At 44.1% G+C, this 12,413-nt stretch overlaps 1 protein-coding gene across 4 annotated transcripts in view; it reads left to right on the top strand.

The window, feature by feature from the left end:
* Positions 1–12,413, top strand: part of RBFOX1 (RNA binding fox-1 homolog 1) — an 882,054-nt gene that overhangs the window by 773,654 nt on the left and 95,987 nt on the right. For all 4 annotated transcript variants that reach the window (XM_088656526.1, XM_035132149.3, XM_088656525.1 and 1 more), the window contains exon 9: positions 5,405–5,458. In XM_088656526.1, coding sequence (XP_088512652.1) covers positions 5,405–5,458 — 54 coding nt within the window. The remainder of the gene's footprint in view (positions 1–5,404; positions 5,459–12,413) is intronic.

Genomic DNA, 12,413 nt, shown 5'->3' with positions numbered 1-12,413 from the left:
AAATCATGGTGTTGAGGAAGCTCTGGAATTTCTTCTGCTTTTTCCAGGGGAAGCCCTCTTATTCCCCCCCCCCCACCTCTATCTGTGTATATTTGGTCCAAGTTATGCAAATAGTCATAATTTCATTTTGCCCAAGCATTTCTGAAATACAAGCAGCCCCTCATTTATGCAGGGGTTACGTTCCGAGCAGTGCTATTTTCCTAGAAAAAGAGGTGCCGAAACGCACCATGGGCACCTCCCTCTTTCTCTTAGAACGGCAATGGCACCCACCTGAGAGGTGCCCGAACCCACTTGAGAGATGCAGAAACTGAGCCCCCTGAAAAAAGCCCTGGTTCCAAGGTACCGCACTTGTCGGTGAAATCACATATAATTGAAACCCACTGAAAAAGCCCAGTTCCATCCCTGCTCTGCCCTGCCCTGCCCTGCCCCCATCTCACTCCATTCTGCCATTTTAGCGATGTTTCAGTGATGTCTTTATGTTGTTTCCAGGTCACTTCCAGGTTCAGCGCAATGCATGTATACAAGGTCGCACACATATTGAACACACATAAACAGGGGGCTGCCTGCATGTCATTCCTGGGGCATTTAGAAGGGGACAGAGAGAAAGACAGAATGTTTGATTGGATCAATGCTTTGGAACCAACACATGAGTCAGATATGACATTATTGTGCTCTGTACCTGAGAGTGGGGAGACAGGGGTCCCATCTGCACTATACTTCTAAAGCAGTATCATACCACCTCAAACTCTTATTGCTCTCCCCAAAGAATCCTGGGAGCTGTAGTTTCTTAAGGGTGCTGAGAGCTATTAAGAGACCCCTCTGTTCCCCTCACTGCAGTTCCTAGAGTCCTCTGCTTTGAGGGATTTATTAGTAAACTACTTGGGGAATTGTAGCTATGTCAGAAGAATAAGGGTCCCCTAACAGGTGGTGCTGTGGGTTAAACCACAGAGCCTAGGGCTTGCTGATCAGAAGGTCGGCGGTTCAAATCCCTGTGACGGGGTAAGCTCCCGTTGCTCGGTCCCAGCTCCTGCCAACCTAGCAGTTCAAAAGCACATCAAAGTAGATAAATAGGTACCGCTACAGAGGGAAGGTAAACGGTGTTTCTGCGTGCTGCTCTGGTTCGCCAGAAGCGGCTTTGTCATGCTGGCCACATGACCTGGAAGCTGTATGCCGGCTCCCTCGGCCAATAACGCCAGATGAGCGCTGCAACCCCAGAGTCGATCAGGACTGGACCTAATGGTCAGGGGGCACTTTACCTTTTTAACAGTTCCCAGCACCCTTCAAATAGCTGTGCTTTCACATTACTGCATCACTTTGTTATGTTTTTAAAGTGCACAGAGGAACATAGGAAGTTGCCTTATAACAAGTCAGATATTGGTCCATCTAGCTTAATATTGGCAATAATGCTCATAGCTGCCAAGTTTTCCCTTTTCTCACGAGGAAGCCTATTCAGCATAATGGAAAATCCCTTTAAAAAAGGGATAACTTGGCAGCTATGAATAATGCTTGGAAGTGGCTCTCTAGCATTTCAGACAGGGATTTCTCCCAGCCCTAACTTTGAGATGTGGTGGATCTAACTGGCCTTGCTCCTTTGGATTCTTTCTTGAATGGAATGTTTTCATCCTCCATCCTCTTTGAATGCCTATCAGTTGTTATTGGCCGCCATTGGTTCTGGTGCCACCTACTGTTGCCCTTCACCTTACCAGACCCATTTGGGCACCAACCACCACTGCACCGGTCCATCTAGACCAGCACTGCCTGTACCACCTGGCTGTGGTTCTCCAGGGCCTCTGGCCACGGGGTCTTTGCTTGCCCTGCTAGCTGACTTTTTCTGTCCCCGGTCCAAGTGTTTGGACCTGGCACATTCTGAATGCTGAGCACATGTTCTGTTGCTGATCTATTGCCTCGCTCGCCTCCTTCAGTTGCTCTTTCTTTACGTCTGCATGAAGGACATTTTTTTCTCCCCCACCTCCTTCCTCCAAAAGTTTCAACCTGAAGAGATGAGTGTTGTGACAGAAAGACAAATTCATAGAATTACACCCACGGTGGTGAATTTACCTCCTCCAGCCGCTAACACTGGGTTCCTTGGCAGTTCCTCACTCGTATATGTCAAGCTTCTCCTCACACTTGATTAACCCACACAGTTATGGGCCAGCACATACCTCATTGACAAGACAAAGTAAAGTTTAATTGCTGTTATTTTCATGATGAATGAAGTATTTCCTGTGTGAGCTTCACCAAGTTAGATGATACAGCCATCAAATCGGGACTGGAGAGAAAATGAAATATGAGAGTGACTTTCAGCTGAGATCATCGATCTGCATCTTCCAGAATAGTCTCTCTCCCCACCCACCCATCTCCTGTCTTGGACAAATTGAGGCACCATTAGTATAACTTAAAATCCGTGGGTATCTCTCAACCTCTTTTGACAGAAAGGGCTGACAGGTGTGAAAAATCTGCCAAATTGCTCATATCTTGGATTTATACTGATAGGAAATAAAATTATAATGGTATTCTGGAAAATTAAGCTTTTTGAAATTAAACACTTTGTTTTATTCTGTTATTAAATTTATAAGATCTTTGTTATTCTTTAGGCACCATAGAGGATAAATAAGATAAAATTTAACAATGAAGACCGCACTAACGTAATTCAGATGGCAGGAACATAATAAGAAAAAGACAAAAGTGGAATAGTGGAACATGCAGTAAAAAAACTGAGCAGTCTGTGCAAACATTCTTAGTAGATGAAATCAAGGGTTGCATAGACCAAGAGTTGTCAGCCTGGTCCCTACCGCCCACTAGTGGGCGTTTCAGGAATCTAGGTGTGCGGTAGGGGGTTCTATGGCACAAGCTGGATCCTCCTTCCATCGAGCACTGGTGGGAGGTAAGGAAATTTTACCATCAAGAAAGATGCATTAGTGGGCGGTAGGTATAAAAAGGTTGACTACCCCTAACATAGATGATTAGACAAATTCATGGAGGACAAGGCTGTCAATGGCTACTAACCCTAACAGTCAATGTTCTACTCAGGGCCGTCTCAAGCAGGTCGGGCGCCCTGGCGCTGTGGTGCGGAGGTCGCTCCAGCGCCCCCGCCCTAGTGGGTGGGCGCAGCACACAGCACGGCTTCCACGAGGCTTTGCCACGAGGCGCCCCCCTGCCGGCCCAGTGCCCTGGCGCCCCACGCCACCCAGCCTACCCCTAGAGCTGGCCCTGGTTCTACTTCCATGGTGAAAGGCAGCAATGCTACTAAGCTGCTGGAAACCACAGGAGGAGAGGTTGCTCTTGTGCTTGAGTCCTTCTTGCAGTCTCCCCATTGGGGCATCTGGGTGGCAACTGTGAGAACAGGATGCTGGACTAGATGGACCTTTAGCCAGAACCAGCAACCCAGGCTCTTCAGACGTTCACAGAGAGCAAAGCACAACTAGGAAAGCCCTTTCCCTGGCTGACACCCACCTCATCATTTTATAGCCCTTTTGCAGAGAAATGTAATTTGCTTTAACAAAGTTGATCTTTTTCACCATGGTGTTGTTGCTGTTGCCGTTATCATTTTATCTTATCAAAAAATAACCTCAAAGTGGTTTACATCAAAATGAAACGTCCACAAGTCACGCCCACAAAATTAAATATAAAACAGACTTTTTAAAAAGTTGACATTATTATTTCATTGGTAGACTGCATTCATTTATAAACCGCTTAATACCAAAACAGACTTTTAAGTTCTCTAAAGAATGTAATAAATAGTTAAAGCTGAAAACATGCACATCTACACCTGTTTGTGCCGCTCACCAACGCCCCTGCCATTCGCCCCACATTAACCTTCCTCCATGCAACTGCTAAGTTTGCTTTTCATCTTTCCGATCCCATTTCTGAAGTCACTTCTGTTCTGCAGCCCTGCTTTGCACCACCTTCACCCCATGTCCATTGCCCCCCTCCTCCTACCACCCACATGGTAATGTACTACATCTTCCTCCTCCCACACACTACAACTGCTAAGCACCTCTTTCACCTTCTGCCCAATTAGGAAGCCACCATCCCCTCCTATTCTGCATATCCTTCAATGTCTCTGCTTTCATCTTTACCCCGTGACCATGTCATCTATTCCCCTTTTTGGGGGGCACTCTGTTTTTCACTTTCAGCCCTTTCCTCCTCTCCTCTTCCATCCTTTTCTCAACTCTCCCTTATACACAGTCCAATCCCATTTCCATGTCACTGTCTCCTCCCTATTCTGTAGTCCCCTTTGCATGCACACCCCACTATGATTTATGTGACTGTACCTTTCAGATGAATGCAATCTTAAGAGGAAGCCCATAAGTTGTTTGTCCAGTTAGAGAAGATTCCATTCTTTTGATGGATGTTGCCCATATATGAGTGTTTGTTTGGTGATAAAATACAGTGGACACTCGGGTTGCGAACATGATCTGTGCGGGAGGCTCATTCGCAACCCGCAGCATTCACAACCCACACCTGCGTGTCTGCGCACGTGCGGGTTGCAATTCAGCACTTCTGCACATGTGCAAAGCATGCCAAAACCCAGAAATAACCCATTCTGGTACTTCCGGGTTCGGCGCAGAGTGCAACCCGAAAAGATGCAACCTGAAGCGGCTGTAACCCGAGGTATGACTGTATCACTTCTAAATTACTACATTTAATCTACACATGAGGAAGCTGAGAAATGGGAGAAGTTTTCAGTACAGTGAGAAGGGAAGAAGGCTGGAGGGGGGAATTCGTTTTTAATAATAGCAGGGGTTTGAGTAAAGTTGGGATGGAAAGACATTGAGAGGAAAACAGAACTTTTAAACAATAGCAGAGTTTTGAGTAAAGCTGGGATGGGGAAACATTTGAGGGGGAGTTCGTTCCATTTGGAGTTTTTGTTCTTAGCGTTGAACAAACTCGTTTTAACAAAGAGAAATAACACAGAAACCAACAAGCACAACATAGTTTTCCCCAACACCCTTCTCCATGTACTCAAATCTGCCCCTTCCCCCTTGTCATAGCCACTGCTGTTGTGCATCTTGCCTTCTCTTTTGACTCCCCCACCTTGATTTTGTGCAAATCCAGGATTATGATGGAACACTACAAATCTTCTAATGGGGGCTGCACAATGGTAGCATTATATTTTTATGTATATAATAGGAGAAATAAAATAAATAAACAGCAGCAGCAAAATTAAATCCCAATAATTTACTGCTATTTGTGTTTCATTTTGCATATCCAGGTGATATTAAAGGGATACCCCTTGGACCATCTCTTCCAAACTGCCATCAAGCGTATAACTGCTTTCAGTTACAACCATTTTTATGAGCTGTCACGTTTAAAAACAAATAAACAAAGCAATCTGTAATATTTATGAACCCACACTATAACCCTAGTGCATTTTTTTTGGTTTTTTATGTCTTTACTGTAGGTTGGAAATTAAATCCAGTGGTGGGTGCTGTCTATAGTCCAGAATTCTATGCAGGTAAGCAGATACCATGCATTTTGTGGGTGTTTTGGAACAGCTTCACCCCAAATAGTGTTTCTCTTGCATTCCATGATATCTATTAATACACTTGGGAAGTTGAGTGTCAGTGTTGCTAAGTATATAATTGGCATGCATTTTATTTGCTTAAGAAAGGAAAAATGGTACACTGAGGAGTGCAGTTTTAGTCAGAGCAATTCCACTGAGATTAATAGGCACAACTAACTCATGGCCATTAATTTCAATAGGTCTACTCATACGACTCTGCTCATTGTTGTCTGGATCTTAATAACACATGGTTTATCTTTGTTCATGACACTGGCTACATACAGTCCATTCCAGAACTTGGTTCGACATCCAAAACGTTCGGAAACCAAGGTGTGGCTTCTGATTGGCTGCAGGAAGCCCTGTCGGATGTTTGACTTCCAAAAGAACGTTAGAAAACCGGAACACTCACTTCCGGTTTTGAGTTGTTCGGGAGCCGATTTGTTCGGTAACCAAGGAATTTAAGATCCAAGGTATGACTGTATTTGGAAGATTAAGAGCTGCACATTACTGAAGACAGGAGGCTAGTGTCAAAAAGACACATCCCTGTGTCACATTTTCCCTGGATCCCCCCCCCCCAATGTTTAGTAGTCCTTTGTGCATAGATCAGGGGTGGGGCTGTCATGCCAAGGTGTGTGAGAATATGCCCCTCCCAAGACCATGGCCCCTCTCCCCAGGACATACCCCTCTAGTGTTTTTGCCTGACTGAAATGAATCCTTTATCTCCAATAGTGCCTGTTGCTTGTCCAAGATGAAGGGTAGAGTGTGTGATTGTATGTAGAAATGATCTACCTGTACCAAAGGTTGTTCAGAACTGAACATGGCCTTCAGGCTGATCAACAGGTCGTACCTTTCCCTGTGCTTAATACCACATCACCGCCTGCTACTGATGGGGACAAGGAAATGTCTCCCAACAAGGACTGCAAGTTTGGGCAAATAATTCAAAACGGGGATGACATTTTCCAGGGCAGGTTCTTGTCCCTGGCAACGTGGAGTTGTGCCTGCCAATTATAATTCATTCCAGAGCTTAGATGAGGCTTCACTCTATCATTCAAGAATTGTTAGGAACGTAATAGTCAGAAGTCAGAAAAGCCCCATGAGATCCAACCCAACCCACGATACCAGAAGCAATCCCACCCTCCCCCAGTAAGGAATTATCCAATCCACTCAAGTATTTAATTTGTTGTGGTGAATGATTTAATTTTTTCAAATTTCCTATCCCTCCCCAACGCTACATGCTGTTAGGGTAAAAGGAAACAGCATATGGTCTGTCATCTGTTTGTCTACCTGCATCTTGGAGCAGAACATCTCTCTCCTAGCATTGCTTTTCTCAGCTTGGGTTCCCAGATGTCCTTGAACTATAACTCCCAGAATCCCTGGCTACTGGTTAGCATGACCAAAAAGCAGCACCTTGGGTAGAGCTGGAAAGCAGGAAGTAGGCTCAGACCTGACCTCAGTAGTGGTCCCAAGGACACTTTTTTGCTTTCTCCAGTATAAGTAGGGTTGCCATATTTCAAGAAGTAAAAAAGAAAAAAGAAAAAGGGGGGGGGAGACAGCTTTTGGAGCTATTTCCGCTGCTTTTCCCATTGCGTTGTCATACATCAGGATTTCCCTGACATTTTGCCAATTGCAAAATTCCCCTCTGACGCCATTTTTACACCCCAAAACCAAGAAATCAGGAATTTCCCTGACGTATGGCAAGCTTAAGTATAAGTGAACAAATCAGCAAAATTTTGTGTTCGGGGATATTGTTCAGGTGAATGCCAGACCCACCCTCCAGCCTTGACATAAGGTTGTGTATGTGCCATAGGTGTGTGTGTGTGTGTGTGTGTAGACATGCACATGGGGATGTCTCATTATGCACAGAGGACATAGCACACCTCCCTGCTAAAGGAGTCTTCTCAAATATGAAAGTCTTCCCTTCACATTGTCATCAATGGGCATTTAGCTAGTGAGTAAATTATAGCAATTGCCTTTGTTAGTATAAAAACAAATCTACTCAACATATAATTGTATTATTCCCTTTAAAAAAACCCCTGAGCTTCATTTCACACATAGTAGTTGTACACAGACATGATGCTGCATTAGGCCACCACCTTGCTTTAGCTATGGAGGTCTGGGCCCAATCAAAGGCTCATGTATGTATGTATGTATGTATGTATGTATGTATGTATGTATGTATGTCCCTTGGGTGGAATATATAAATGTAAGAAAATAAAATAAACCCTACATGGAGAAGGGTCTGGGGTGGTCTGTGTGAAGGAGCCTGAAGATGGAGTCCAGGGGAAGGTCTGGGGGAATTGGACAAGAGATTACCAAAAAAGGCAATATAATAGCCATCTTCAAATACCTAAATGGCTGTCACATAGATGATGGAGCAGATTTGGTTTGTTGTTGTTGGTCTGGAGGCTAGGGACTGAACAATGGGTGTAAATTCCAAGAAAGGGGCTTCCGTCTAACCTTTGGGAAGAGCATCTCTTCAACTGTGAAACAGCCTGCCTCTGAAGGAGCCGGTCTCCTTATTAGAGGCTTTTGAGCAAATGCTGGATGACCCAGCTATCAGGCCCCACCTGCACTGTATGTTTAAAGCAGTATCATACCATTTTAAACATTCGTGCCTTCTCCAAAGAATCCTGGGAACTGAGAGTTCTCTGGGGAGAGGAATTGACTGGTAAACCACTCTGAGAACTGTAGCTCTGTGAGAAGAACGGGGGGCTCCTAACAGTTCCCAGCACCATTGTTGAAGACTTTCAGCCAGTGCATGCTTCAGTGGTATGTCGTCAGATCATAAGAAAAGTCCTGCCATATACGAACTTATGTCCATCTTCTTCCCAAACAAGAGATAGATGGATGCAGCTATTTCTGGTCTTTGTTACTTTTGTGTTTTTGTATTTTTGTATTTACCCATAAGTCCCTTATGTCCTGTTTCTGCATTAATATGAGGTGTTTTTGTTTGCTTCTTAAAGCCTCCAACTATTTAAATTCATATATTAATATGGCTTTAACAGCATGATCCTGTGGTTGTCTTCTCCGAAGTACAATTTGCGTTGCTGCTGATGCTGCATTTAAGATGTATTAGCCATCCTTCACCCTAAGGTCCCAAGGCAGGTTACAACAATTAAAACACAATATTAATATTTAAATGCAATAAGATACAGTATTAAAAACAGATTAAAACAGCTTAAAATAACAGACAAAGTTAGTCCTAAACTTATTATTAATATTATTGATTTATTAAATGGGCACTGTACACTAAAGATAATTTTTTAAAAAACTCAGAAATAGCAAATACATTTGAAACAAGACAAAAGCCCTGTAAAGATCTAGTTCTCCAGCTGGGAAAGCATTTCCAGAAAATTGATTCTAGAAAGTGCAGATAGCAGGCCAATATTATTGGCCTACCTTTTGGCGCCAGACAGTTCAGGACATGAAGGAAGACCGGAGCAATATCTTGTTTTGTTATACATCTGTCTTCAGCTCTAGACAACAGTGTTGCTGTAACTTTAATCAAATTTACTATGTACCCACCTTAGTCAAACAGAGTGCATGCTGAACAGATAAATCAGAGACCTTGGTCACTTGATAGAAATGGCTTTGGGTTAATGACAAATATCATAATATGCCCATAGTATAATCATCGATTTCTCTCTCTCTCAAGCTTCTGTTGAATTAACTGTCCAGTTTCTAATTGCCTTCAAAGAGTAGGCCACAAAGAGTTCACATATTTTGAACATTAAAATCAATACTTTCAATCTCTCTAGAAGGTAATTTTCTTAATTTACTGGACTTTCCTCTAACATTTATTTTGTCTCTTAATTTAAAAAATGGCAGGTTATTGATTTTGGCATGCAGCCTCATGAAGTTCCCTGGTGAAATTTTATAGCCAAGCCTGGGGTATTTGGCCCTTCTAATGGGAATCTATAGTTACCATTAGAATGGTATTAATTTGGCAGTGCAAATGATAATGTCTGCCCTGCCAATAAAAGACGTAGAGCTTCCTTTGGTGTTCTTCTAATTACTGGTATGGATGCATGCCTTAGATCAGGAGTGGCAAAGCTCCCCCCCTTTGGGGGTGGGGTTTGAAGGCTGCATTTGTTCTTGGGCACTATCCAGTGGTAGGCGGGGTCAGAGGCCAGAGGTGGGCAGGGCAGTAGATGTTACCTGCTATCTTTGCAGAGTGGTGTTGAAATAGTTGAGGTAGCTTGTTTGATTGATGCCAGGTCGACTGATGACTGTCAACCACAGAATTAAAAATCAAGGTAAAGGAAGTTGTGTTTTAGCTCTCAACATTGTCGTGTTTAAACAATGTTGCATGGAAAATCCAAAATGCTTCATAGTCAGAATGAGAAGTTCTCTACTCTACCCCTGCTACTAAATGATGAAAAATCTTGGCCACTTTGGAAATAAAGATGATATATCTGCAAAGAAACTGTTGATTTAAAATATCTTTAATCTTGATAAATAAGTTTTTTTAAGGGTAGAGAAAAAGAAAGAAAGGAGAAGGTTATACAAAGCTGTCAGTCTGGCACTGATGAATGACGAAATCACCCATTTCTCAATTGGCGGTGAAGACACACACCACAAGGCTTTACCGTGTTGTACATCATAACTGCCAACTCATTTCTTTGATTAAATATTCCATCAGTGCAGGCTATAAGGCAGCAAACCTTAACAAGATTCATACAACACACCTCTTGAATACACATAACTCACTTCCTTGGAAGGGGCGCACCCTGCTTGCGGAAGAAAATTAGAATGGAGCTCAATTACTCCGTAAGACAAGATCAAGAGACGAAAGTGGGAAGTGCAGAGATACCCCCCCCCCCAATGCAATGCAAATTTAAGATATAGCTATGTCTTGACAACTCCAAGCTGACAATTAAAGTCAAAAGTGGAGCTGCTCAATGTAAATCAACTCCAAAACCTTGAGCATCGTAATAAATGGCAAGGGCTACTCTATCTTCCTCCACCGCCCACAATTATTTGGTAAAAGCAGACTTCCTATTCTTACAAGGTTAGGTTGCTGTAAAAGTTCAAAAACTAAGAAATGTTTAATGACATTTGTAAATCCACTCACCTTGGAGTAAGCTCCATTGATTCTAATGGAATTTACATATGAGTAGACATGTAATACGGTTGCACAATGAACCACTGGAATTCTTTTAGCACGACAAGGCATCTTTCTTAAACTCAAGTTGGTCGCTGGAGCTTCTCATATTGAAGTATTGGCATGCTGAACAGAAGCTTCGTGGCGGGTGAGGGGGAGCCTCTGTACTCGCTTCCTGGCATGTGGGTCACTGTTGCTTACCAGGAGGGATTGGGGTATGGTGGTGGTGAGTTCAGTGAGATGCAAATGCACTGAAGTGAGCACCAGATTGGCTCTACCATTGCAATTGCAATGCACAGATTCCCCCACTTCCTTGCCTCTTCTTCTCTCTTCCCTGGTAAGGACCACTTGCCAGAAAGCTAGCAGAATGGCTCTGTCCCTTATAGCCAGCTGCTTCTGCTGCTGATAGAGGTGCAGGCTAGAACTATGTGCAATTGGTCTCTCAAAATTCTGCACCCTAATTGGGGACAAGAACATTATTTCTCTCTCTTTGGGGAAGGAACTACTTTATCATTTTTTCTTGGGGGAGAGGGGGAAGGCCAGGGCCGTCTTAAGCGCCCCTCGCGCCATGGTGTGCCGGATCTCTCTGGCGCCCTCCCGCCCCATTTCCCAGCGCGGTGGGCGGGGTCAGGCACAGCGCGATCTCTTTGGCGCCCTCCCGCCCTGTTTCCCAGCGCGGTGGGCGGGTGGGCGGGCAGCCCACCACGCTGGGAAATTGGGCGGCAGGGCGCAGCTGCGCAGCGGACCGGCCGGCCAGCGGGCGGGCGCAGCTCGCGGCGCCCTCCTGGCAGGCCGGCGCCATGGTGCCCTGCACCACCCAGTCTATACGTAGGGAAGGCATTTCCCAACATCAGGTGGTGGACTGAAGATTAACATTCAGCAACATTCTCCCGCACACCCTTACTCTGTAGTTGTGTTATCCGGACTGTAATGCTAGCTCTTGTCTACCATTTTCTAATGTTCCCTTTACACTGGAGAACCTGTTGCTCTATGGCAGGGGTCAGCCAGCTTTTTCAGCAAGGGGCCTGTCCACTGTCCCTCAGACCTTGTGGGGGCCCAGACTATATTTTAAAAAAGAAGAATGAATTCCTATGCCCTACAAATAACCCAGAGGTGCATTTTAAATAAAAGCACACTTTCCACTCATGTAAAAACACCAGGCAGGCGCCACAAATAACCCAGAGATGTATTTTAAATAAAAGGACACATTCTACTCATGTAAAAACATGCTGATTCCCAGACCGTCCATGGGCCGGATTTAGAAGGTGAATGGGCTGGATGAAGCCCCCGGGCCTTAGTTTGCCTACGCAGGCTCTATGGAACTGGGGCTTTTAGACCAGTGTTTCCCAACCTTGTGACTCCAGCTGTTTTCGGACTACAATTCCCATCATTCCTGACCACTGGTCTTGCTAGCTAGGGATGATGGGAGTTGTAGTCCCAAAACATCTGGAGGCACAAGGTTGGGAAACACTGTTTTAGACAGATAATGCCAGCATGTTGCCCTAAATTACATTTATGTCAGTGGGGCATGGTGTAACATACGTGCTTCTGTCCCTCCATGAAAATAACAGTAAAGAATTGTATGCTGGTATACTGTCCCAAAATTTCTCAGCTTTCTCCCACAATTTACATGGTTAAGGAGACTGCAAACAATTTTTTTTCCTGCAGCCAAAAAGCACATAAATGAGTGCTAAACTTGTGATATGTTTCATTAGTTTTCCAGAAGTGGCTTTTACATTGTGCAAAAGCTAAAATCTAATGCAGAAATTAACAATTAGTGAATTGTTGGGGAAATGCAGTAAA

Source organism: Zootoca vivipara, chromosome 13 (assembly GCF_965207765.1).
Source record: "Zootoca vivipara chromosome 13, rZooViv2.hap1.1, whole genome shotgun sequence".
Taxonomy (NCBI): Eukaryota; Metazoa; Chordata; class Lepidosauria; order Squamata; family Lacertidae; genus Zootoca; species Zootoca vivipara.
Note: the sequence above shows the minus strand (reverse complement) of the source record. Positions and strands in the feature narration are given on the sequence as shown.